We start from the raw sequence: 25,862 nt of genomic DNA, 5'->3' as shown, positions 1-25,862 counted from the left end.
AGTAACTCACCCATCCAGTCAGACAATCCGTCAGCCATTCAGTCACTGAGTGAGTCATTCAGTCGATCAATCAGTCAGTGACTCATCCATTCAGTCAGAAAATCTGCCAGCCAGCCAGTCGATCAATCAGTCAGTTAGTAACTCGCCCATCCAGTCAGACAATCAGTAAGCCATTCAGTCGATCAATCAATCAATCAATCAATCAATCAGTCACTCACTCACTCATACAGTAAGACAATCAGTCAGCCAGCCAGTCAGCTACTCAGCTATCCAGTGGATCAATCGATCAATAAGCCCTTCAGCCAACAGACAGCCAACCAAGAAGTCCGCCGGTCAATCACTCAGCCACTGAGTCAGCTGTCAGTCCGTGAGTCAGTCATAAAGGGGTAAGTTTCTAAAGAAACTGTGGTGCTGCGTCGGTGGGAGAGTATAGCAGGTAATTTAGTGTTAACAACTGGGTTGAAAACGTAAATTAGCCACCGTAAAGGGTAAAAAAGCTGACGTTTCGAGCATTAGCCCTTCGTCAGAGCGATAGACGAAGGGCTAACGCTCGAAACGTCAGCTTTTTTACCCTTTACGGTGGCTAATTTACGTTTTCAACCCAGTTGTTAACACTAAATTACGTGAGTCAGTCAGTCAGTCAGGCCCTCTGCCTCTCGGCCATTCAGTAATTTTTAAGTCAGTCAGTAGCCACACTAATGATTGATTTCCCTTCTGAGATGAAGTTCTAACACTTGGATGACTTTTTCAAAATCTTTAAGAGCGGAGAAATCACCTCTAAAAAATATCACTTTCAAACCTTTATGCAAATCAATAACCACTTCCCTTGTCCGCCGCCGTAGCACGGAGACGATCCCCTCCCCCAAACCTTATTCTAATTCATCCATCTGCCAGTTCCTTCTTTCCGTCATCCTGTAGGGCCTGTTTACATGGAGGTGGGGGCCCCAGGTAGGTGAAGTAACCCGCCTCTGTATGCAATCTGTTATTTCATCTTGATCAAGTTAACGTGATAAACAGGGTGACCTGCCTACGCGGATATGGCCCCATCTGCCGGGCAGGGTAACAATTTACCATGAAAACGTCTATCCGGCGTCGCGTTAATGTTACAAAGAGATCAAATGAGCAGAACAATAGCGAAACACTTGTGTTTTAAAACTTTGTAAATTTCGTAGCCATCCCATACAGAACTAAAACGTTAAAAACCGACCTTTACGTCCTCTTAGCGATAAAACTTCGACAGTAATTCAGTCAGGCTTTTACTCTGAGCTCAAAACTACATGTATACTCACATGTTATGCCGAAGTGAAGACGTCGCGCCATACGTCAGAAACGTTTAAGCATTAAGCTATTGACGAATTTAAGAGAAAAACAAATTAAGTTTTTTCGGCAACATTTTACCACACGTCGCCGTAATGACATCTTTACTCCCTCAGTTAAAGTGCGGCAACAACCTCGAGAAGCTTCACTCTAGGATTGTAAGTTAATACACAAGCAGCTGAAGCGATCATCTCACAGCTAAACCTTGGGCTGCTTGTGGTTAACGCGGGCTATTTTTGGACCATGATTACGCAAGTTACCTAACATACCTGGGGTCCCGCATCTCCATGTAAACAGCCGTTAGTAACGTGACCTTTATAACCCGGAAATATTTTATGGAATTTAAACGAATTGTGTGGATCAAGGAGTGCCCATATCGAGCTGAGCGGTTGGATCGTCAACAAACCGTACTTGATTTTTGTTCATTACCCCAAGTTGTTGCTTACTTTGCTGAGAGGTAAGAATTATGTTCAATATAGATAAGAATTTAGCGCACTTGTAAAGTGTAGCCTTGCAGCGCGAACAAAGATAATTCAGCTAAGAACTCACACTCTCCGCTCGATCGAACTGAAGTCATTTCCCTGAAGTGCTTCTGCCGTCATTTTCTGTCAGTTTACTTAGACTCAGAAATCTTCAATATTCGCTGGTTTCCCTTTATATTTTAAGTTTGTGGGTTTTAATCCGTTATGGTTAAAACACTAGCGACGCCCGTCAAATGCAGAGCTCACAAGACCTACGACTTTGACAGTTTAACAAAGCGCGTTCAGTTGGCCTTCTACAACAGACGGGTTGAAGTTAAACAATCTTAGCAACAGGGAAAAGGAAAACAGTGATTGCAAGTTAAGATTGCCTTAACGCGAAATTTTGAAAGAAGATTCTCGTAGGAATGGACATAGTAAAGGGAAAAACTGTCAAATAAGCTTTGATCGTTAATCATTCTGTCTGGTAGTTGTTCAACGTCGATTAGTTTTCAGTTTTCCACGTTAAACAATGGAATTGTTTTATCTGATGACAAAATAGTCCCTTAATTCCATGGATTGTACTTGATTTTATTAGACAAAAGTTAGAAACGAACTCAAAACCTCCTAAATGTGCAAAGTAAGCAAGTTAATGCTTGATCGATTTCATCTAAATGCAGGTATTTTAATAAAATGATTTAAACTTGCTCGCTGTCTGCTTTCGTGATTGACAAGAGGGTCCCCTATGGTTTCTACGTGAAGCATGACTGTTGAGATCTTTTCATATCCTCGTTTTTTTTTTTTCAATTAAAACGTGACTCGTGAATGAAGAACTGAATTAAACGTGATTCGTTAACCATTTTGTTTTGCGTGATGAATTCCCGGCTTTTTATGGTTTTGAAAACGTATTGTTCTCTAACGGTTGTGGTTAAGTTTTAACCAGGGTTTTGACAGGACATGAACTTCATACGAGTCAATAAAACTAAAAAAAAAGACTGATGGTCCTTGAACAAGTAAGGTAAGACAATGTGTCTTCATTTGTCACATAGGACTAGTAAAGACTAGAAAAACCGAAAATTTAATTCGTGAATATGGTTTTTTATATTCATGTCAAATGTCTAAAATTTCGCGTGAGTGTGAAAGAATTCTTAACATTATTAGTGATGCGTGAAAAGCCCAAATATTTTTATGTGACTGAGTTTTACCAAAGGGTATAGGGGAACCTCTGAAAAGTGAAAAGATCCAATTCAAATTTCTAGGCCCGGTTCAGACGCCTTACTTCAGCCGCGCCGAATCGAATTCAACAATAGACCGACCTAAATTAGTTAATCCTAGCTGAATTGACTCAAACGCCGAACTTTATTCGGCCGAAATTAATTAATCGAGGAGATTAATTTTCGGTCATTGGTTTAGCGTACAATTTTAAACAAGGCGGACGTCATGGATTCCAGCAGCAATCTGCGAGCAAGAGCCTTTCTTCTGCTTAAAATGCTGGAGAACGGTGCAAAAAGAAGAAGAATGCAAACCATCTTAAGGGCGACACTTTTACTATTTACTGAATGTCAACAAGATGAAATTGTTTGTTCGCAAAGCCACCTTCATGGGCCAAGTTATCGATATCACTACGGATGGCCGCCAGCCCAACCCTGTCATGGTTAACGCTTTAATCGCCATGCCCACTCCAATCGACAAGCACGCAGTGTGCCGATTCCTAGGAGCTATTAATGGCCAAATTCTGCCCCCAACTTAGCAGCGCCACCCAACCTCTACAAACCTCACCAAATAAGACATGCCGTTCCTATGGTCAATAAGGCACCAGCAAGCCTTTGATTCAGCAATAGTCCTAGTTGCCTCTGCACCATGCCTAGCATACGATGACGTAACTGCGCTAGTGATTCTTCAAGTAGATGTTTCAGACCTCAAACCTCTACAAACCTCACCAAAGAGGACATGCCGTTCCTAAGGTCAACAAGGCACCAGCAAGTCTTCGATTCAGCAAAAGTCTTAGCCACCTCTGTTCCATGCCTGGCATACTATGACGTAACTGCGCCTGTGATCCTTTAAGTAGGCGCCTCAGACTATGACCTAGGAGCTGCCCTCTTACAGCCCATCAAGCCACACAATGGCAGTGCCCTTGACAAGTCTTCTTCTACAACCCATTGCGTACAGTTCCATGAGCCTAACCCTTACTGGGCGGCGCTATGTGCAAAATGAAAAAATGTGTCTGGCTATTGTTGACGCCTTCAACAATTTCGACCAATGGCTTTTGGGTAAAATGTTTCTCATGAAAATAAGTAACAAGAGCCTTTACACATAGGCATCCTTTACTTAAAGTACTTAAAATTGATTCCGTAATTCAAAATCAATTGATTAGATAGGGACCGATTAGAAACCAGCTGGTAATTTACAACCAAAAATAACAAGTGAATATGGCAAGTTGCCAGAACGTGCAGTATTTCAGCAAAAAAGGTTTAGCCTTAACCACTTGAACTGTAAAAAAGTGATCACTCATTTCATCGATGGGGAATTGATCAGGCTGCTTTGCCAATGTGACTAGCAAATAATAATAATACATTTGTTGCATTAGATGATGATTTTAGAGTTAGGATTGAGGCCCCCTTAATCTGTCAGCCAATTTCAAAGATAGTCTGCCTAATCAAAATCACAGTTTTACAACACCTTTTACAAAGGGGATCTCGCGTCTGAATCTGAAATACTTTACAGAGGTTCTGTAAAGATAAACGGCTGAGTAATCTACGAATTTTATTACCCTGTGAATCATTTGTAAATGTGTATCATGCTGCTACGTGATGTTATTGCCTTCTGAGCCAAAATCAAACACTAAGAGATGGACAATTTGCGTCGGTAAAATGGTATCGTTTTCTTTTTCTACACGTAGTAATCTGCTTAAGTAGGAAGCTGTTTTGACCAAAAACAAAACTGATTTAAGTACTGAATTATAAATCACACTTTACAGGTACAGATCACAGTGATTCGGTGGAAAGCAGGTCTCTGAGGATGAATTCGTCTACCATGCTAATGCTGACTGTTATCATCTTTGGAAACTTATTATTAGCTGTGAAAGGTAAAACTACGTGCATTAGTCATCCCGTTTAAGTAGGAAAAAAACAATTGCACATGGACGAAATTGAGGTTAAACCTAAGACTTTGGCACAGAAATTCATGGTATTCTTCCACAAACCACGGCTTCAAATGTGTTAAGTCTGAGTTTAAGTTATTACTTTCGGCCTCTTCAGTCCTCTTTTAGGGCTGCTAATACAGACCTCACTGCCGATCTCACTACAAAATAGCCTTGTTTCTTGAAATGTGTTTTGGAGGGAAAATAGATGTAGTACAGCAAAAATCTTTTGGAAATCTACTTCAGGTGTCGTCTCCTCAAGACTTGTCGGTTATGATAAAAACCATCAAGGTGATGTCATTTCTGATGAAAATAATTTCATCTTTCAAAATGTTAAGACTTTTCATCTCTATAAGACTCATTGATGAATACATCAGAGCAATTCGAGAGAGAAAAAAATGTTTCCTTTACAGTCTGTTATGATCAGCATTCTATTTGTCAAACCTTCTCTAAGTTTCAATTTTCCTCGGACTGAGGCCGGACTGCTTTAATTGTTGTTTCGGGCAGGATCCCCATCAGAGACTTTGGAAAGCGTAAGTTTTAACATTCATAGAGATGGCTTTGTTGATATTCAAAATCTTCCTCATTAGTTTTTCGCAGATCCATTCATGAAAAAAGAGCAAAATTACCTAATATCTGTGAAAAACAAACTTGCTCTATATAGTAAAGTAACCTGATTGATAAATTTCACACTTGTGCTGCATGAAAATTATCAGCTTGTAAAAAATATCCATCATAGTTCACCTGATAAGGTCCAAATGTTAAACTGAAACAAGTAAAAGATCTGACTGCAAAGTCTAGTTGTCATCTACAAGTGGAATTCACCTGCATTATCTGCTGGATAAGCTTACTCTGAGAAAAGATTTCTCCCCTTAATCACGTAAGTGTGGTACAAGAAAACGATTTCGGCTCTACCAAAGCAAATTGACTGCAATATCAGGCAGAACGAAGGTTGACATTATCATTGGCCAGCGATAACTCAAAGTAAAAACAGTGACTGCTTGAAAAGCGGGGAAAACAAGAGGGACCAAATCGAGATTGATTTCAGTTTTGCTTCTGATCATTTGATAAAGTTACACGAGAGTGAAGTTATGCAAAACCAGAACTACGCCCGATTACTTACATCATTCATTGGAAATTGGTCTGCGTTCAAAGAGTTCTGTGCTGGAGGCACGTCTTTACATGTTCGTCGAATCAGTAGCTATAACATGCGTTGTTTGTACCATCTGAACTTCTAGGTAAAGTTACAATGCCCAATATAAGTAAAATATTTTCCTTTTATTTCCTCTGTACGCTAAATGATCTTTTTAATTAAGATGCCTTTCCTTACTTGTAGGTATTTCCCTCCAAACTGGCAGGATTAATATTTCTCAGACTCTACAGGGCTGGAGCTGTAACAGTGCTTGTTCACCCTCTCAATACTGTCGACTGCCTCGTTGCACAAACGTTGTATTCCCCAAGACATTCAGTGGATCGGGGACGGTAAGTACTTGTTCAGGATCCAGAGAATTTCGTGGCACCATCCAACATCACCAGTCGGTAATGGAAGGTCTTTAGTCGAACAAAACTGAGAAAATATTCATGTCTTTCCATTCAATCGAATTCATTTTTGATCGATCTCTGGATCGACTCGATTTTATTTTGCACTTCTCCCCACGTGAAATACGTTTCTTGTTTCATCTGTTCTCCAGTTCCATGTCTCGCTTTGAGAGGTTAGTGTGATCGGGTATCCTCTTCTTACTCGGCTGTCACAGTGCTAACTGCGATCACATTTTCTTGGATATCTTTCACAGTTTCCAAATAGTTGCAGGCTGTATTTTGACCTAAGATATTCAGTCGTAATTAAGGCTCTTTATTTGGAACTGTAACTTCAAATACCAGGAATTAGGAACGGGGATCAAAATACAAATTAGACAAAATTCACAACGAAGCCCTGGATACTGTAAAGGCCAGACACCTCTCTCAAGTTCCAGAGATTAGCACCTAAGAAATAATATTCATCTTTCCTTCTTAGCATTAAAGAAGGCAACTCTGAAGAAATCAAAAAGGAAAGGGTAAATCCTACAACTTAGTATTTTCCAACCTGACCAAACAATGAGTAGCATCAACTGACTATGGAACATCAAGATGCGTCGGTCATTTGAAAATGTTAAGTTATTTCGTTAGAAATGCATCTACAGATTATTCCTATTATGTTAGCATAATCCTTTATTCGCACTGGCTTCAAAATTGCAGGTTAACATTTATGTGACGGTGAGCCATGGAGAGAAGTTTTCACGTGTCCATTCACCCTCAGCTATGTGGGTCCAGTCCGTCACTACAAGTGACTTTGAGGTGTGTGCACGTGAGTCAGGTATTGGATCAAATGGAACAGGAATCATCAACTGGTTGGCTTTCCAAGATCATCCACAGATGACGCGTGGCAGAGTTTCTTTTGATGGAATATGGACAACGGAAACTAAGTGTGACAAAGTTACCTTCTCACAGGTTAGAAGAGAACCAGAACCAAAGTTAAAGGTCAAAACCTCTGAGCATGTTCTATAGGAAAGACTTTAGATCAACTTACTAAGTGAAGCCTGCCCACTTCATGTCGGACAGATTTCTGTGCTCATCTAGACAGGCTACTCAATATTCAGAAATCTTGGTGGTGGGTTGCAAACTCCGAACCCTGCAAGGTTAAAAAGAGAAGTATTAGGAGAGATTTCAATATTTACCCTCTCAACTATCCGATACATTTCTTCATCTTGAAGCGACCATGCAATGACAAGTCGCGTGATTTCTATTATAGCTGAGGTAAATTGACTCCACATATATAAATTCATATATTTAACCACATTGCAGAATTTTCCTGGAAGACCATCCGTGTTTGTGTCAGCTAGGTACACACGTGACACAAAGCCTGATGACGCTATGTATGTTTGGTTGGAAAATGTAAATTCCAGAAGTTTCGAAGTGTGCATCCGGGAGTTCCTGCCCTTCGATGGAAAACATCAAGACACCTCTGTGGTAAAAGATATCTCTATTGTATTTTCATGGGTGGACGTGTAAGCTAACTTTTCTTTTTTCTGTTTTTTGTCCGATAACCTTGTCGTAGTCTAACGGCAACTCTTGCTTTGCATTTATTTATTGCAGGACTGGTTTGCGTTTGTTGGCAATGGCTCTGAATTTAACTTTACGCTGTCAGGAGAAGCAGATTTTCCAAACAGTAACCCGCCAACAGCTGAAGACAATTATGGTTTCTGTCAAGTGAGTGTAATTTACACCCCGTTCACACCAGCAAAACATGTTTTGTTAAACTGGTTTTCATTGAATGAAAATTATAAACAGAGAACTGAAAAACTTGATTTTCCATTGGATTCAAGTACTTGCTAACTTGCATTTCCAATGTGCTACATTCAAGTCAAAAATATTCGGTTAAATAGTTTCTATGAAGAAAAAAAAAGTTAAACTGTGTTTAACAAAACAACTTTTAAACATGTTTAAGCTTTGGTGTGAATGGGGCATTAGTCAAGTTTACTGTAAACTAGGAGGAGTTATTTTTAGGAAAAACAGAGTTAGTGTCATGCGTATTGTGTCTCATATAAATTTTTTATCTCTTTTTATTTTTATAGAAAGTGCAGTTTAACACAACCTTTTATGCTTCACCCGTTGTCCTCGTGTCTGTGCATCATCTGTACAACCCTCAAGTCGGTATGAAAAGCCTCGTCTCACCGGAAAATAATATCATATCAGCCTGGGTTGAGGTAAATAAACAGGCGGTTTCTATTTCGCTCTACGAGGGGCTAACGATCGAAACGTCAGTTCACAAACTCTTGTTATTTCACCTTGTGCTCTTTGGTCTTTGTGTAGGAAGTTAGCCTTACATCCATGAGGATTTGCGTCAGAGACTTGAGTGGAACAGGAAGCAAACACGATCCTCTGTCGGTTAACTACGTCGTAATTGGAGGTTTGGATTTGACTTGAATGTGTTGGTGCAACCATTCTGCGGCTTCACTTCGGAATCTTTCGTTCACTGTGTGGTAACTCTCCTTTTGTTTCACATCCACAGACCTCAATCCCTGCCTAGACGTGTTCTGCCCGTCATTCGGAGTCTGTAAAACCTACGGTGCTCATGAAGCTCGCTGTGTGTGTAATGAAAACTGCCCGTCGTATCAAGATCCTGTCTGCACGGAAAATGGAACATCATATGACAATGAATGCTTGTACAAATTGAGCTTCTGCAAGGGAATAGACAATAATACCTTGTATCATCCTGGCAGCTGTGAGGGTAAGACCATATTTCTATATGAATGAGCTTTGTTTACCCCTAACAAGGTAATCTGGTATTATCAACTGAGTTGATAACATAAATTGGCCATCGTTGAGTTTCAAAGCTGACGTTTCAAGCTGAGGAAGGGCTAAAGCTCGAAACGTTAGCTTTGAAACTCTTATCGGTGGCAAATGTACATTATCAGCTCAGTTGATACCGCTTATTTACCCTGTTATTATCTTCCACCGACAGCACCACAGTTTCATTAGAAACTTTCCCCCTTTCTTCATTTACCTCTAACAAGACACACAAATAAGTTCAAGTTTCCAAATATATACACGGAATCCCTCAGCAACTTGAGATATAACAGCAAAAATGGTCACTGAGGGCATAGAACTTCAGCTCTTTTAATCATTGTAGGCTTTCCAATTGTTCATGGTCGTGTCAAGCTTCTTCGAGTTCCCGATTGGTCAGATTCAAGTTGCCAGACAGTGGTATTCCCACCATACCGCTTCTATCCGAACAAAGAGGTTCAAGTACAGATCACCCTTAATCACATGAACTTGAATGACTCCGTCACAGTGCACCATGCTATTACATCCTGGACCGAAAGAATCAATACACAAAATTTTACAGTATGCGCAATGCAATCTGGGAGGAATGGAGACAACTTCAATCCATTCGCCACTGTTGATTGGATGGCGTACCAAGGAGCACCACCGGAGGGAACGACGGGAACAATCAAGATGACAAAGTGGTGGTCAGGAACAAATTGTGCAAATGTGACGTTTCCAAAAGTAGGTTTACATTAAAGTATTTGTTGGAATCGTTACTACTTTTTTGTACAACAAGCTCCATCTCGTTTCCATGTCAAAATGATAATGACAAAAATTATATTATGATAATGATACAGAGGACTCCCGTTATTGCGGACGCCCCGGGGGGGAAAGAGATTTGCGAGAGTCCGAAATAGCGGTTTACGAGAGAATAAATTGTTTTTCCCTAAACATATGAAGTAGTGTGTAACTACGCAATCACGAAGCTTCTAACATGGCCTCACCAACCGAAAAAGATGCGGCCACAAGCGGGAAATTCTCATGTTCGCACCCAATTGAAGAGTGTTTTCCTTATTTTCTTTTATCGTAATGTCGCTTTAGATTATGTGAGTCAGGATTTTGGACGAAATGCTTCAGTGTCCGCTAAATTGAGAGAAAAAACAAGTGAATTGTCGCGCTGGGGGGCATGAAATTTTCCGCATTTCCGTAATAGCGAGAGTTCGTAATAACAGGAGTTAATTTCAGTCATTTCTTTAAACGTCTCGCTGGGAGACTGGCTCTTGTCCGCAATGACGGGGTGTCCGTAATAGCGAGGTGTCCGCAGGGTGAGAGTCGACTGTAGTAGTCATATTGAAAATAAGAATGATAATAATAAAAAAATGATATAAAAAAGACCGCGAGCAAGAAGTTAAAATAGACAGCAAGTAATTCAACTCTGATTTCAGTTTATTTATCCATTTCCACCAAACTCAAATAAAACTGCGAAAATGTGGCAAGATGTGTGATGGAATGATTCATTCCATGTGTTTAGGACAAGTTTAAGGATTCACCAGTTGTTCTTGTGACGTCCAATCACCATAGAAGTGGGAAGGAACATGACGCTGCTTTGATTTGGACAGAGGATGTAACCGAGAACTCGTTCAAGGCTTGTTTGCGGGAACTGCAAAACTTTGATGGGAAACATCAAGATATTTATGTGGTATGTGATGTGTTTTGTCTAAATATAACAACTTAAAGATTGATAAAGATCTAAGATTAGGGATATTTTGCTTCAGTCCTTTCAAGGCATAAGCTTGATTCAGTGGAAAAGTTTGATGTCTGCATTTGAGTTTTAGCTTGATTAGGATTCTTCCAAAGGTTTTCCCTGTTTCGACAGTAAAAATAGTTTTTTTTAATTGTTTGTTGGATTGAATTACAAGGTCCTTTATGTGTGGCAGCAATTGTAACCCATTACAATACAATACTGTACTTACTAGAAGTAAGTCTTTTGTTTTGTACACTGCTTCTTCCCAGAACTGGTTAGCGTTTGCCAACTTGCATAAGCCGCTCTTCACTGAACACGGCTCTGTAAACTTTCCAAACACGAATCCACCAACAGATGAAGACAACAATGCTTACTGCGAAGTAAGTGTACGATGATCTCATAAGAAAAAATGTACTTTTTGATAACAAATATTCAAGGATTCCCATTAAGGATCATTTTTACCTCTTTGATAGTTTGTGCACTTTACACGAAGTTACAATGCGACACCATCCGTCCAGATATCAGCGAATCACAGCACGACAGCAAGTGGAAACTTGGCACCAGTTCATAACGGCATTTCAACATGGATTGAGGTAAAAAGCTCACTTCTCGGAAAACTTTAAATAACACAGGAGATTGACTTAAAAATAGATGATGATTATCCATGTCGTTTTCAATTTCCTAGGATGCATTATAAGGCTATCACGAACGAGATCGATATCACACTCTTATTTTCCCCTTTCCTAAGAAAACAGCCTAGAAATAAGGAAAAAATTTTAATTAGGAAATTTTGACTGTTTACAGAATATGAATGAATCTGGATTCAGAGTTTGTGTCAAGGAATTGTACGTGACTAGATATGATCCTCTGTCAGTGGGTTATGCGGTCCTTAAAGGTTAGTTATCATTCCAAATAAATCAACTTAATTTTGGTGGTTTGATCTCAACAATATTTAGAAGGAGAAGATGCAAAAATCGTTCAGCATACTTGTAAATATATGAATTATTTCAATTATTAGTAAATAACACATTCGCTTCCAGACATTTGCGATCCCGGATGGAGCTACTTCGATGGCTTCTGTTACTTCACGAGTGATACCTGTGCAAATTGGACCACAGCAGTAAAAAAATGTAGACAAGAAAACTCAGTTCTTGCTGACGTCAACAGCAATGAAGAAAATGTTTACATACAACATCGCCATAATGGAGAGAAATCCTGGCTGGGTTTAAATGATAGATCAAAAGAGGGTAACTTTACTTGGGTGGATCGTGGACATGGAAACTTTACAGCCTGGGCCAAGAATCAGCCAAATAATTTCAAAGAAGAAAATTGTGTGCACGCTCTTGGTGTGGAACACAACTACGAATGAAACGACGTGCACTGTAGTGAGTGTCATCAGTTTACTTGTAGGAAAGGTAAGTCAAGCATATTAAATGAAGCTTTTACGATATCATTTTCACGAACAAAATTTAATTAATGCTTTACAATGGTTGGTTGGGTGCTACTTGTGTTATGATCCAGTTCTGTCTGGGTTTATCGATATCCTATCTTCATTCTTGAAAACTTGAAGAAAGTTGGAATACTCCACTCCTCCACGTGTCAGTCCATCACGTGTAAGTCCTAGTATTTGGCCATGTTTCTTTTCAGGATAGTTCACTGAAAACCATGATATCTCCTTGATGAGGAGAGTTACTGAGAAAGCTGGGTATATTGATTAATCATGTGAGTGGACCGCTGTGTTGCAGTTTGTAGGCAAGACTCTAGGTACCACCGGTCTATCAGGGAAACTTCATAACTTTGTTAGGGAGAATGGAAGGCACGAATACCAGCAATACTCCCAATAAGTTCAATGTACGGAAATACGCTAAGTCAGTAGTGGGAAATTAAGTTCTCCGTGCTGAAAGAGTGTCAAATGCTTTATTTTATTCCAATACTAGACTTAGATGAATGCCAAAATGATCTGGATTACTGTCACAAACTGGCCACTTGTACAAACGAACGTGGCTCGTACACGTGCAGGTGTAAAGCTGGATACTTTGGAGATGGATTTGATTGTTATCACATCCATGCAGGTAAGATGTGCTGAAAAACAACTTGAAATACATTGTTATGGTCTTTTATGCCCAAAAAATTCCTTGATTAAGTTTGACAAAAAATTGTCAGTAAAGCAGCGAAGTGAAAGTTTGGCCTTCGTAACTTAAGATTTTAACTGTAAACTGGCTTTCTTTTCGAACTGTGAAAAACACCTCTGAGCCCTTCATCAATCTCAAAAATGTAAATGTATTGATTGACATAACGCTTTCGACATCGCAGAAGTGGACAAGTTTCCTGACTCATGAGCCTTGTTTATGCCCTGCGTCACCAACGAATTCTCTGTAGTTCAGATGTATCTTGTTGTTGTGTTAATGGTTTACGTCTTCTTTATACATTAACATGTAAACACGTTATAGCAATAAAAAAAATATGTTTTTAAGGGTGCAATAATACTTATTCCTTTATTAAGGCCTGGGGTATTCAGCAATATTAGCAAACCATAGCGGTTACCTTAGAACCCTGAACAATTGGTTAAGCCCTGTTGTACAGAGCCAGTCCTCTTACTGGAAGCGCTGCTGGCGAGCATCAGTGGATGGTTGGGCCACTACTACCTTCCATTCATTGTGCGACAGCAAAGGACCCACAGTGACTATAATCCGTGTGGGAAAGTATATCTTTGGTGGATACACCAGCTTATCATGGAGTAAGTGTATGATTGATTGAATTCACTTGCCTTCTCTCCTCGCTGAAGTAGAACCAACAAATTAAAATCTGAGATTACATCCGCTTTCTAATTTAAAAAAAAACAAACAAACAAACAAAACACATAAACTAAACAAAACAATGCACTAGGGTCTACGGTATATTTGAGTTTTTCAGGTTTTTAACGAGTATCTTTTTCTGAATAACTGTTAAAAACGAATCGGCACTAGATGAATTATTTGATCCATTAGTTATTGGAGCACGACGCAAGCAATGTGTGAAAGAAGCGAGGGATATGTTCAAACAGGGTTTTCTTCCTTTGTGCAGGTAGTTGAAACCTGCACTAATTTTCAACCGGGTTAGGCGAATTGAAATATTTCTAAATTTGAAGAAAGTAAAAAAACCTGAAGCTTCCAACGTCATTTCAGCGATTAGTTTTCCTCCAGGCTCCTTTGAGCTAATGGGGAGCAATTCGATCTTCCACTTCTGGGCCGATTCTCGATCTTTTCAGACTAACTTTCTCGGAAAAATTTCCATTTTACATTCTACTTACGAATGCTTTATCGTGATTGACGTCAATGAGTTAAGAAACATGAGTTGGAATGAACGCGCATCGCCCTCGAATAAACTCCGCCCATGAATATATGCCGCTTGGGAAGCGCTAAGATGTAATTAACGCCGCGGCAATTAATCGAGTAAACACGTTACTAAGAATAAATCAGGGACGTAAATAACTTAGCCTATCGTGATATCCTGTGTACGAGCTGCAGGATAAAATAAAAATGGCTAGATTTCACGAGACACTGAAAATTTTAACAGAGATTTGAAGCGGTGATTGGTTTGTTCCCTTTAAAAGGATCGACAGTGGAACTATATTTTGAATTATTTACTTCCTATTCAGTTTCTAGCTGTTCGTGGAAGTACGATGCAAGTGCCTTTTTGTTCTCATTGGTCAACAAGCCAGGCTGGGCACCAGTGAAACTAACCCAACAAGTCCAGTATAGTAATTATAGGAGCTATTCCATATACAGTTGTTCAAGCTATGGACCCACATTTGGTGGAGGACACGATATTTACATCGCCAGCTACGCCTCATCCAACACAAATTCTTACTCAAACCTTGGACACACCTACAGTCCACCATCTGGCCACAGTTATACCAGCTCCTTCACCCAATCATTCCTGGCAGGAAGTTACAAATTTCAACCAGATGAAGTTGAAGTGTTTTATGAACGTACTTAACATAAATCTGTTGAATCAAGTGTCATAAAAAAATCCACAGGTTTTAGAAAACTCAAAGACGTCAGTTTAGTAAACTAAAATGACGTATGATTTGCATGTTTCCTTTGTAGAATCCTAGTCACTTTTTGAAGGCATGTCACGTAATAATGTAGATTTAGAATAAACAGCATGAAAAGTTATACAAGTAATAAAAGAGTTGAAAAAGTTTCATATTAAAAGTATTGGTGAAAATTAAGGTAGTTTCCGTTTTCCCCTTCGCTCCATGAATTAATGGACAGTCACGTGACACACTTGTACGTGCTCATGACTAGCAGGATTTCAGTAACTCGTGCAGTCCTGAAACATGTTTGTTTGCCATTAGACGTTTGCGCATTTGTCATTTGTGCAATTTAGTAATCAGACTTGCATTGATTTGACAAAAGTTTAGGATTGATCGCCAAAGGAATTATTCATCCGTAGAGATGATATTTCCAAGTATTCCCATTTAAATAATTCCAGTGTCATCCCATTTGTACGACACAGAGAACGTCTTCTAACCAAATTCTTATTTCGTTTCTCCTGGGAAAATCAAATTGGTTGGAATTGCCGGAAGGTTTTAAAAGTCAGGAATAAAATCGCAATGTTTTACTAGGGGTAGGAACTCGAAGATAAGTTCAAGCCGTGACCGAAATAGTGACTCTAGCTTGACTAAGGTCGCTTTCGTGACACCTTGCTCGGAGAAACCTGGCACTAGCTGGCGCGGTCAAATTTCAGCGCAATCGCCACATTTGAAACGTTTGCCAAGTTTCCTCAGTAGAGGGAAGGGCTGTAGTGTTGTGCTGGTTAGTTTAGAATCTTTGTGAAGTTATTTTAGCTCTTTAACTTAGAAGTTGATTGGTTAGAATCGAATTACCTCTGAAATTGTTAAATCTAAAAGTAAAATTGAATTATTACCCGTGAAGGGAAAAGTCGAGGTTCGCAGTATTGGACGATAACTTGATGGTGCTTTGTTTTTCAGGTAATTTAGTGTTAAAAACTGAGTTGAAAACGTAAATTTGCTATCGTAAAGAGTTTAAAGGCTGACGTTTCGAGCGTTAGCCCTTCGTCTGAGCGATTGGAGTAATTGTGAGTTGTGTGTGGGTTTGTATGCAGAAAATGGAACTACGTTATCGGTGGGAATATGGTGAGGAGAAAACAAGAATAAATTAGTTGAATGAAAAGCGCTCGTTGATACCGTGAGGATTAAGAGTGCCGATTTGGAAGATAAATTTTTGTTCTAGTGTTTTGCAGCTTCCTAAACTGCCAAGATGTAGGGAAAGGCCGCAAACTGACATATGCTATTTAGAATGATTAGGAAGATTAAAGTGTATAGTCGTCTTACTGTTTCACTAATGTATAACTTTTTGCAATAGGTGCAAGTTATGCAGGACATGTAAATGACATTGGCTGAGGTGCACGTAAAGTGATTAGTGATCTTAGTGGATCTCTTGGGTTCCGACATTTTCTTTACGTTATGATTGAAAAGACAAGTTTTGCATCGTGAGCGAGCGCGTTTGAAAGTTTTGTGTTGGTCCTTGGTTTTAAAATGAACTTCTCTCCAAAAAGTTGCCTTTGTTTTTGTCACCTTTGAATGAAATTAGTGTGGTTGCGAAAAGACAGTTCCAGTCTCTGAATCGTTTTGCAGTGATTAAAGTTTTTAAGAGTGATAGATTTAACTGAGTGGTTGTGATGGTGAAATGTGAGAGTAAATGGAATACGGTTAGTGTTTTCCTTCTCAGCTGTTTGTAGTGCTTACTGTCGATCAATTTGTTGGGCACAGTGGTGGCGTGGTGAACAACGGAAACAGAATAGCCAAGTTCGTCGAAAAACGGCACATTGCCTCTGATTTTTCGGAAAAATCAGAGTCGTCACTACATAAACGACGAAGTCTGAGGAACTGTGAAAAAGGTACGGAATTCTTGACGTGTGATGGATGCGAAGATGAATACAACAAGTAACTATGTGAATCTGTAGGTTTGTAGTAAACACTAGTGCATAAACCGTTGTCTTTAATTGAAATTTTGATGTCTGGAAAAGCTAAAGAAGTATCGCAGTCGTCAATCGGTAACGGTCGTAGAGTTCAGGTTTGCCGGGGGCCGTGGTATTGACTTAAAAATTGGTGTTCGATAAAACCTGCGAAAAGATTGGCGTAGCTGGGTCCCATTTTAGTATCCATGGCCACGCCATTAGTTTGTTTGTGGTAGTTACTATGAATGAAAAGCAATTGAGTGTGAGTGCTAGTTCGGCCAGACGGAGTAGTGTTTCAGAGCAAGGTTCCTTAGCGATGCGTTGATCGAAAAAATGTTTGAGCGCCCGGAGACCTTAGTCATTGGGCATGACAGTGTAAAGAGATGTAATATCCATTGTGAAAATAAGTTTGTTTTGGCCAAGGAAATTAAAGTTACGAAAAATTTCAAGTGCGTGTTGGCTGTCCTTAATTAACGTAAGATGGTAAAGTTTTGACGATAGGTGCCATAATTTTGTCTAAATGGCTGGAAATATTGAGCCAAGTGCACATATATGATTTTCGTATATTTACAGTCATTATTCGCCACTTGGAAGGTTTATTTGAATCCAACATAACGACCAGCTCCCAGTTGCCTTGTTAGCTCAGTTAGTCAGTTGAGCATAGCACCGGTATCGCAGAGGTCACGGGTTTAAATCCCGAACGGGTCTGAATTTTTTTCAGGCCTTATTCAATCTACTAGTTCAGTAGTGTTCATAACTGCGAGCATCGCTTCTATATATGAGCTGGTAATAAGTTCAGTGAGACAACTGTAGGTAGAAACGATGGTCGACCTGGGTTGTTAGGTTTGTGGATTTTAGGTAAAAAGTAAATACACGAAGTTCTAGGAGTAGTGATTGTGAGAATTTTTGCAGTGGCCGGTAAGTCTTGTTTAGCTATAAGATCGTTAATCGTATTTTTGACGATGTTTTGGTTGATGAAAGAGAGATCTTTGTCGACTCTTGCATAAAAGGAGGTGTCGGAAAGTTGGAAGCTTCTTTTTGGTTGAGGTCGGCCCACCAAACAACAACTGCACCGCCTTTTTCGGCCGCTTTAATAACCATGTCTTTGCGTTTTTATAAATTTTTTAGTGCCGACCACTCTTCCGATGAAAGGTTGAAAAATTAGATGTTACGATTGAATTTTAGTTTGTTGATATCGTGGCGACATCTTTTGATGAAAAAAATCTAAAGATGCGCAATGGCCCTCTGGGGGAGTCCACTTAGACTTTCGAATCTGAAGTGTTTCGAAAGCATCTTTGTTCGAAGTGTTAGAATCATCCTCTTTGTCCTGAAAAAAGGCTTTCACCTGAACGCGGCGAAGGAATTTTTCAACGTCTTCCTTAACTAAAAATGCGAAAAAAATTTAAGCCTTTACTGAGAACTGATTTTTCTGAATCGGATGGTGGTAAATTTCCTGGAATGATAACTACGGTTTGAGGCTTTCAGGCGATGAGCCGCTAGTAATTTGAGGACCGATAAGTTGGGTGAGTTTTTTGGCCTTAATTTGATGCAAATGGATAAAAAGTTTAGAATTTGCATCCTGAATTTTGGCAGAACGGATTGTACTAAAACAGCTGGACAGATTTTGGAAAGTTCAGAGAGGTAATGTAGAATTTGTTCGTTGCGTTTTTGACACATAACTGTGATTTTGATTCTCATGATATTACGTGAAAAAGAATTTTGGGCGGACTGTATTTGGCGTCAATATTGGTTAGAATGAGAAAAAGAAGATGCGTGAAAATTTGAGCGAAAACCCTTTGGAATAACTTTGGAATGAAGGCAACGGCCGATGAAATGGATGTGGATACAAAACCTAGTTTGGCGAAAATGAGAGTGGCTAAACGGAATGCTAGATCTTTACTTTACTTTTGCCTAGGCTTTCGCATTTATGCATGATCTTCACGTCGTAGGCTTTTGATCCAACTAAGAAACTAAAAATAGTTCTCCTGATTGAATCAAAGGATGAATTTGTTTTCAAATTCACTGTTAAATTATACATATTAAGCAAAGTAACTGAAAGTGGTTGTATACAGGTAAACCAGTGTAGTCCATAGTGCAATTAGTGAAATGGAACACAAGATGTTTATGAAGCCTTTGCTTTTAATTCTCTTAGGGCAGTGAGATAGGTATCGATCGTCTCCTCTGGCGTTTGTCCTCCAGATCGGATCGGATCGGATCGGATCGGATCGGATCGGATCGGATCGGATCGGATCGGATCTTATGTCTTTCGGAAACCACGTTTTTTTTCGGAGCGAAGTAATTTTCCAATGCTTCCTTGCCTTCGTCTAGCGTTTCGTGATCGCTGGGCAGAGTGGTGAATATTCTTTGAACTGAGGTACCTAGGCAGTGCAAATGAGTCGCTCGCTGGATAGGGTCGTCCTTCTTCGTTAGTTCAGTGGCTAGGGCACATATATCGAACGTATTGACCCAATGCTTCCACTCGTAGTACAAATCAGCTGCGTCTACGTTGAATGGTGCTGGAGATGCAAGCATGGAGTGTTCTATTCTTGGAGGATTTTCTACCTTGTCTATTCCTTCGTTTTCTTCGATGGGTTCTGGGGAATCCTCGTCGTCAGTTTGTCGAGTATTCCGAGGTCAAGTGACTCCTTTCATTCCTCTGATTCAATTTATTTCATAATCAAGATAGTATATTTATAATGCAATACTCGTGATTAGTTATTTTCCTTCTACTTAAGAAAGTAGATTTACGACACAAATGAGTGATAGGAAGTAATAGTAACGCAACACTACACCCTACCTCCTATTAAACAGGCCCCTCGCCGCGTGACGTTCGAGATGCCTGAAATATTTTGTGGAGTAAGTTACACGAATTGTGTGGATCAAGGAGTGTCCATGTCGAGCCGAGCGTCTAGATTGTCTACAATCTGTTTTTGACTTTTGTTCATTCGCTGTTGTTGTTTACTTTGCTGAGAGGTAAGAATTATGTTCAATATAGATAAGAATTTAGCTCACTTGCAAAGTGTAGCCTCGCTGGACTCTTGCAACGTGAACGAAGATAATATTCAGCTGTAAGAACTCACTCTCTCCGCTCGATCGAACAGATGTCAATTCCCCTGAAGTGCTTCTTTCGTCATTTTCTGTCAGTTCACTTAAACTCTCTGATATCTTCAATATTCGTTGGTTTCCCTTCGTATTTTAAGTTTGTGGGTTTCTGATCTATTATAGTTAAGACTTAAGCGACGCTCGTTACATGCAGAGCACACAATTGCAAGACATACGATTTTGATAGAGTAAAGCGAAGGCGCGTTCAGTCGGCCTTCTGCAACAAAGTGTTGAAGTTAAACACTCTTAGCAACAGAGAAAAAGAAAACAGTGATTGTAAGTTAAAATTGCCTTAACGAAAATTTTTGAAAGAAGATTCTCGTAGGAATGGAAAGAATAAAAGGGACAAACTGTTTCTGATCGTGCTGGCGTCGATCAGCTCTGATCATTAATCATTCTGTCGGGTAACTTTGTTCAACGTCGATTAGTTTTCAGGTTTCCACGTTAAGCAACGAGAGAGAAACGAACTAAAAAACCTCCTAAATCTGCAAAGTAACCAAATGAATGCTTTATTGATTTGACCTAAATGCAGGTATGTCAGGTATTTGATAAAATAAATCAAACTTGCTCGCTGTCTGCTTCCGCGATCGACTTCCCAAGTACATCCATACCTCAGTATACCATGCAACTGTTGCAGCTGATGGCAACAGTCTGACTTTTTTGCATGTTTTTTTTTCAGATTTCAATTTAAAGAAGTTAGAAATGACTTTAATTGATTGCATGATCAATTTGATCTTATCTTCATAAACAAATAAAACTTACTTACTGGCAGCTTCAGTGATTAACAGATGAAAAGCTTTATTTTCAGATGAAAGTTTTTCTTCCTTAACATTCTTTAATTCTGATATTTGCAAATGATTAAGGTCCTACAAAATAAGTAAGGTTTTGTTTATTTATTTTTATTTTTTTGCACTGAGATGGGGTAGCCTATATTAAAGTTCCATGGTTCCAAAATTGTTTTGTTTTCCTTTGTGGAAGTCAACCCTGAGTATTTTAACCATTACTTGTTAGTTTGAAAAAGCAACAAATGGATTTCAGCACATATTTGGGGACATGAATTATTTTGTTCTTAAGTAAACACTCTCATTCTCTTGACCCTTTAACTCCCAAGATCTCTTTAGTAATTCTCCTTACTATTTGCTATACAATTCTTATGATGTAAGTTTGGAGAATTTGGTATTGGATCAACTAATAATCCTCTAATTTATATTTTCCTCTATTTGTATCACCTATCTGCTTGATGTTCTATCGATATTGTGAGGAGAATTCCTGTCTTGGTCACTCATGCAAGTTAAAGGGTTATTTATTTGTGTTCTGAGTTTTGAAATTGGTAAATGATTGCAGTTGCAAATTTTTGAAGTGAATTCATTTTGTGCAAATTAGATGGTTAAGAAGCCAGGCACAGTTTATAAAGTTTTGAAGACAGTCCTTAATGGATTTGCAAATTAACGAAGGTTCTTAATTAATTAATTACAGCCTTAGTCTTAAAAGCACCATGCTGCTTGACAAACTCCATTAAGAAAACAAACCAAAACAATAAGTTCTCATCCAGATTTTTTAGTATTTAAACAGTGAATATGTCAGAGAGAAGGACTTATCCAGTTAGTTTCTATTTAGTAACTAGGGCCATATTCTGATGAATTCACTCTTGACTGTGTTGAGTCCAGCTATAAAACAGCTTAAGAAACTCAAAATGTTGTTTGTGAGTGGGAATCCTTTTATAGTTGAAGGAATAAGAAGTGTTATGGAGCTAGAGGATACATGTAAGATTGACACTTTTTTTTCAGATATCCAAGGTGAGTGAAGGAAATTTCTGTTCATATTTATGTTGTGACATGTGCATTTACTAAATTGGTTTTAATGTTTGACTTCCAAGTGGTTATTCTGCTTGTTACTGATTATTTCAGAAAGTAAACAATATTTACACAGTAAAGCCTTAGAAGAATATGAAATAAGTAGTATTACAGTTACTGTATAATAATTCAATAATAATTCAACAAAGTTGGCATCACTTAAGAAGTACATGACATTTGTATCGGAAGTTTTTGTTCAATATTGAAAAGCTTTGTGTAAACATTTTGGCTGACTTTGAAATTTAAGTTCATTTGTAAGGAAATATGATATGATTGGAAATCAAGGGGTGAATGTTATTACAAATCATTCTATTCAGTTAGGGATTATTGTTTTGAGTTTTGCTTTCTATTTTACTGGAATAACAAAAGGATAAAATGTATCCCAAGTAATTTCACTGTTAGGGATTGTTGTTTTATTTTTGCTTTCTATTTGATTAATTGGAAGTGTTCAAATAGTGAATAACTTTTGAATAATCAAACAAAATTTATAAACTAATGTGATTTGTGAATGAAGTTACAGGAATAACACTTAAATATAATTTTATTTTAAATGTGACTGAATTCTAATTATTTTTTCCACATAATTTACATCGGTCTGTTTTGCATAATCTTTTTAAAACTTACTTTCATTACCTTTTGGGAATATGGGCTTTTTCTTTCTTTTTCTATTTTTTTACAAACAATTAATTGGTTATTGATTCCTCACTACTTGGCAGAATTGATTTAATAAGTTATTGCCTCGATCTCTCATGTGTGATTAGTCACAAGTGGTTCTAATTTTTAATGTTATAAAACATTGGGTCAGTTTAGTTTTGGTGTGCATATTCACCAAACTCATCTCTACATGTTATGTCAGAAGAATTATTTGATTCACTGTTTAACATTTATGTAAGAGTGGAATTAATGTGTGTTCCAAACTCACTGATGCATAAACATCAGAAAAAAAAAGAAGAATTTTGATGGTTCAGTTTTTATAGACCAGCCTTAAACTCCAACATTATTCATGTTAGGCATTTATAGTAGTTGATTTGCCAACTTTTACATTTTCTTTTGTTTTCAACTATGTTGTACAAATTTATCAATGCATAAATTGCTTTTTTTCTTTGTGTTGTGAAAACTTTTTGTAATTAGGCCAAATAGCAGATCGACTTAAAAAAGCACAGCTGGCTTATGAAAGGACTTTGAAAGATGGATATGTCACAGAAGAGTTCATATGAAGAGAAGTTCAGCTGGGAGAAACAGTGTGACAGTCTTGAGACTGTCACACTGGGAGGAGATGTGGGACATAGTTAATGGTGCGAATGTTTTGCATATTAAAAAAAGTGTTTTAGGAGGCTACTCGGCTTTCGGTCTCTAATTAACTGTTATGGAGAGCAGGAACATCTCATATAAAATTTTAATTTATCCTCAGTGCATCTTCTCTTGATTAGTAGTGTATTCATTCACGGGTATCTTAAAACCTTAAATAACACCAAGAGCTTCCCTTTTAAGACTGAGTTGATGGACAAAACAGCAGGAGTCTGGTGGTTGAAGCCCTTCTTTTCCTTTTTACCTCAAAGTTTCTCTTACTAGATTGGAGATTCTCATTTTCCAGAAGACGATTGTTTCTCTTCTTTGATGCAGTTAGATTAATAAGAACTTTGTCTTTCAAGGTTCTCTTGACCGATTCATCCAGGAACTTCAGCAGATGCAACTCGATGCAAGCAAAGTCAAGAGCAAAACAGATCTATAATTGGGGCTGAGGAATATTGTATCAGACGGGGGCTTCAGAATATCTGACAATGAAGAATCAGGAAATTGCATGTTCTATGCCTTGTCCGAACAACTGGAAATTGTTAAGGGAATCGAAATCCCACACGGCGAATTAAGACAAACCTTGGTCCAGTACCTCAGGAGTAACCCAAAACTTGTAAGTTGATGTTAGTATGGTCGTCTTGTACCATTCTGATAAAATTACTCCCTGACTCGTACTTCACACGCTCAAGTTTCTATCAACAAACCTTTGAGTTTCATTTTTTTACAGCCCGATGGAATAGATCTGTTTCACTTTGTTCATGGGCATCAAACATGGACTGATTACCTAGTACACATGGAAGAAGATGGTGCTTGGGGTGATCACGTGACTCTGTGCTGCAACAAACTATTTTGAAACGTGCATTTGTGTGGTCAGCAGTCTATCTCATAGCAATGATGTTATCATTACACCACATTGTTCAGTTGACGAAAGCAAACCTCTTGTGCTGGGATATATCCATGAGGTGCACTGTCAGCCTTCAACCCGTGAAAGGTACAGCTCATGACATTACTCCAGTTAAATGTAATTTCTGTTTAATAGTGACATTTATTAGTTAGGATCCTTAATCTTCTTTTTAATACCGAGTTGACAACAGCCATCCTTTTTGTCGTTCGGTTTGTTACTTTGCTCATTTAACACGCGTCTTGAAGTTTGTGGTTTTCATAATTTCATGCTTCATCGCAGGTTCCCACCTCAAAAATCAGACGCAATTCATACACTCCATTGTTCGCCCTTGCTGTTTAATTACAGTGTTCTGATTATTGTGTTTACAGGTTGAAGAGGCAGTTACTTTAATCGGCCCTTGTGAAGCGCCCGGCCTTGCAGAATGACTTCATAGGCCTCCAGACTATTGATGCAAATCGGCGAACTAGAGCTTTCTTCAGCCTGATTTATCCAATGTGAACTTCAAAATGCTTAGATTTGTTTTCAGAAGTTCTATAACATTAGTTTTCGGGTGTATCGCATGAAAAGAAAAACAACTCAAATGACAAGGGGTGTAAAGAAAAGACATCACACCGTGAAAAGGCGTAACTATACAAAAGTGAATATGTCTACGGGGAACGAAGCACTATCATCAATGTGAAACTTTATTTCGGGGGCTTGAAACATGAACTCGATTACTCTTACTTTCAATGACTAGCAAAAACATTTATTGCGACGTACCATCTGTATGTACAACTGCAGTAAACTAGCAAGTTTTTACTATTACCCTGCTTTGAAAACTATTACTTAAGAAGCGTTATTTAAATTTAGGTAGCGACAATTATTCTACTAAGCAGAACAAGGACAACAACGTTAACAAGGTCCTATGATGAAAATTTTATTTTTATTTAATGAAATCGAAAGAAGATTTTAAGGGAGAGATAAGACAAATATTAGGAAAAGATAACGTAGTCATATTCCCCAAAGTTAACAAATGTTTGAAGAATGTGATAGCCGATAAAGAACTACTTGCTTACCTAAAAGAACTCTGCCAACGATTTCGTTTTGGTTAATACCTTACGATGTGGGGATTATGATGACATTTCAACGTAACAGCAATTCACATCGTTCCCTTATATGACTGAGTTAAGCTGTTTAGATATAATGAGAATCCTGTAAGTGATTTACGGGCGATCCTCTTTGCATAATTTTTGGCAAAACGATGTAAGGGACTTATCAGGACGCCAGAAGAGTACATGCAAGCTCCTTAATAATCTCCTGATTTTAATTTTCTGCTTTATTGCGAGTATCACCGCGAACATATTTTCAGACTCTTTTGAGTTTCATTTCATTCGAGGGGAGGTACTTGGGTCAATTTTTTGCCGGATGGGTGCCTCATTTGGGAAAATGCAATTTTCCTTATTCCAACCTAGTAACTTTCTGTTAATGTACAGTCGAACCTGTATGAAGCGGCACCGTATTAAGCGGTCACTCTGTATCATGCGGTCAGTTGCCAAATTTGTTTCCCCTTAACTACTGTTTTTTCACCTCTGTTAAGCAGTCATCTCTAGTAGGCGCCACTCCCCTTTGGTGACTGGTTAAAACCGGTTCGACTGTATCTACCTTATTTTTAAATCTCTACTCACCACAATTCTCTTACCGCCAATATCCCGAAAATGTGCGAACCCATTCCAGTTATGCTATTAAAAATGCAAGCCCACAGTAGTCAATCCAGTCGTTAACCCTTTAACTTCCAGAAGTG

At 38.6% G+C, this 25,862-nt stretch overlaps 3 protein-coding genes and 1 long non-coding RNA gene across 6 annotated transcripts in view; all 4 read left to right on the top strand.

Annotated features, from left to right (window-relative positions):
• The first annotated feature begins 1,604 nt into the window (after nucleotides 1–1,604).
• Nucleotides 1,605–15,145, top strand: LOC149053783 (uncharacterized). Its single transcript, XM_089211718.1, has 18 exons — nucleotides 1,605–1,774; nucleotides 4,753–4,860; nucleotides 6,251–6,396; nucleotides 7,150–7,401; nucleotides 7,756–7,920; nucleotides 8,047–8,160; nucleotides 8,526–8,657; nucleotides 8,764–8,860; nucleotides 8,963–9,181; nucleotides 9,584–9,960; nucleotides 10,751–10,918; nucleotides 11,233–11,343; nucleotides 11,437–11,556; nucleotides 11,768–11,858; nucleotides 12,004–12,378; nucleotides 12,901–13,035; nucleotides 13,467–13,700; nucleotides 14,601–15,145. Exons 2-15 carry the CDS (start codon nucleotides 4,794–4,796, stop codon nucleotides 12,330–12,332), a joined length of 2,388 nt encoding a protein of 795 aa, XP_089067844.1. The 5' UTR covers nucleotides 1,605–1,774; nucleotides 4,753–4,793; the 3' UTR covers nucleotides 12,333–12,378; nucleotides 12,901–13,035; nucleotides 13,467–13,700; nucleotides 14,601–15,145.
• Nucleotides 12,876–14,941, top strand: LOC149053784 (uncharacterized). Its single transcript, XM_089183681.1, has 3 exons — nucleotides 12,876–13,035; nucleotides 13,467–13,700; nucleotides 14,601–14,941. The coding sequence occupies exons 1-3, from the start codon at nucleotides 12,876–12,878 to the stop codon at nucleotides 14,939–14,941; spliced, it is 735 nt and encodes a 244-aa protein (XP_089039807.1).
• A 4,649-nt stretch (nucleotides 15,146–19,794) lies between the features above and the next one.
• LOC113671118 (uncharacterized) overlaps nucleotides 19,795–25,862 on the top strand; it is a 40,748-nt gene continuing 34,680 nt past the window's right edge. The window contains exon 1 of one of the 3 annotated variants that reach the window (XM_089211687.1): nucleotides 19,795–19,900. The gene's annotated coding sequence lies outside the window, so the exon portion shown is untranslated. The remainder of the gene's footprint in view (nucleotides 19,901–25,862) is intronic. The other 2 variants (XM_089211704.1, XM_089211683.1) reach the window with 2 other exon arrangements.
• LOC149053782 (uncharacterized) lies at nucleotides 21,537–23,673 on the top strand. The gene is made up of 3 exons (XR_016188257.1): nucleotides 21,537–21,825; nucleotides 23,014–23,177; nucleotides 23,535–23,673. It is a non-coding gene; the product is annotated as an uncharacterized LOC149053782 (long non-coding RNA).

Source organism: Pocillopora damicornis, chromosome 1, assembly GCF_964200805.1.
Source record: "Pocillopora damicornis chromosome 1, jaPocDami1.2, whole genome shotgun sequence".
In the NCBI taxonomy this organism is placed as follows: domain Eukaryota; kingdom Metazoa; phylum Cnidaria; class Anthozoa; order Scleractinia; family Pocilloporidae; genus Pocillopora; species Pocillopora damicornis.
The sequence above is the reverse complement of the archived record's forward strand: the minus strand, read 5'-3'. Positions and strand labels throughout refer to the sequence as shown.

Coding starts and splice junctions, on each gene's coding strand:
- LOC149053784 (XM_089183681.1), top strand. CDS start 12,876: ATGCTTTATTTTATTCCAATACTAGACTTAGATGAATGCCAAAATGAT. Junction 13,036..13,466: donor TTGTTATCACATCCATGCAG/GTAAGATGTGCT, acceptor TCCTTTATTAAG/GCCTGGGGTATTCAGCAATA. Junction 13,701..14,600: donor ATACACCAGCTTATCATGGA/GTAAGTGTATGA, acceptor CTTCCTATTCAG/TTTCTAGCTGTTCGTGGAAG.
- LOC149053783 (XM_089211718.1), top strand. CDS start 4,794: ATGAATTCGTCTACCATGCTAATGCTGACTGTTATCATCTTTGGAAAC. Junction 7,921..8,046: donor AACATCAAGACACCTCTGTG/GTAAAAGATATC, acceptor TATTTATTGCAG/GACTGGTTTGCGTTTGTTGG. Junction 9,182..9,583: donor TCATCCTGGCAGCTGTGAGG/GTAAGACCATAT, acceptor TAATCATTGTAG/GCTTTCCAATTGTTCATGGT.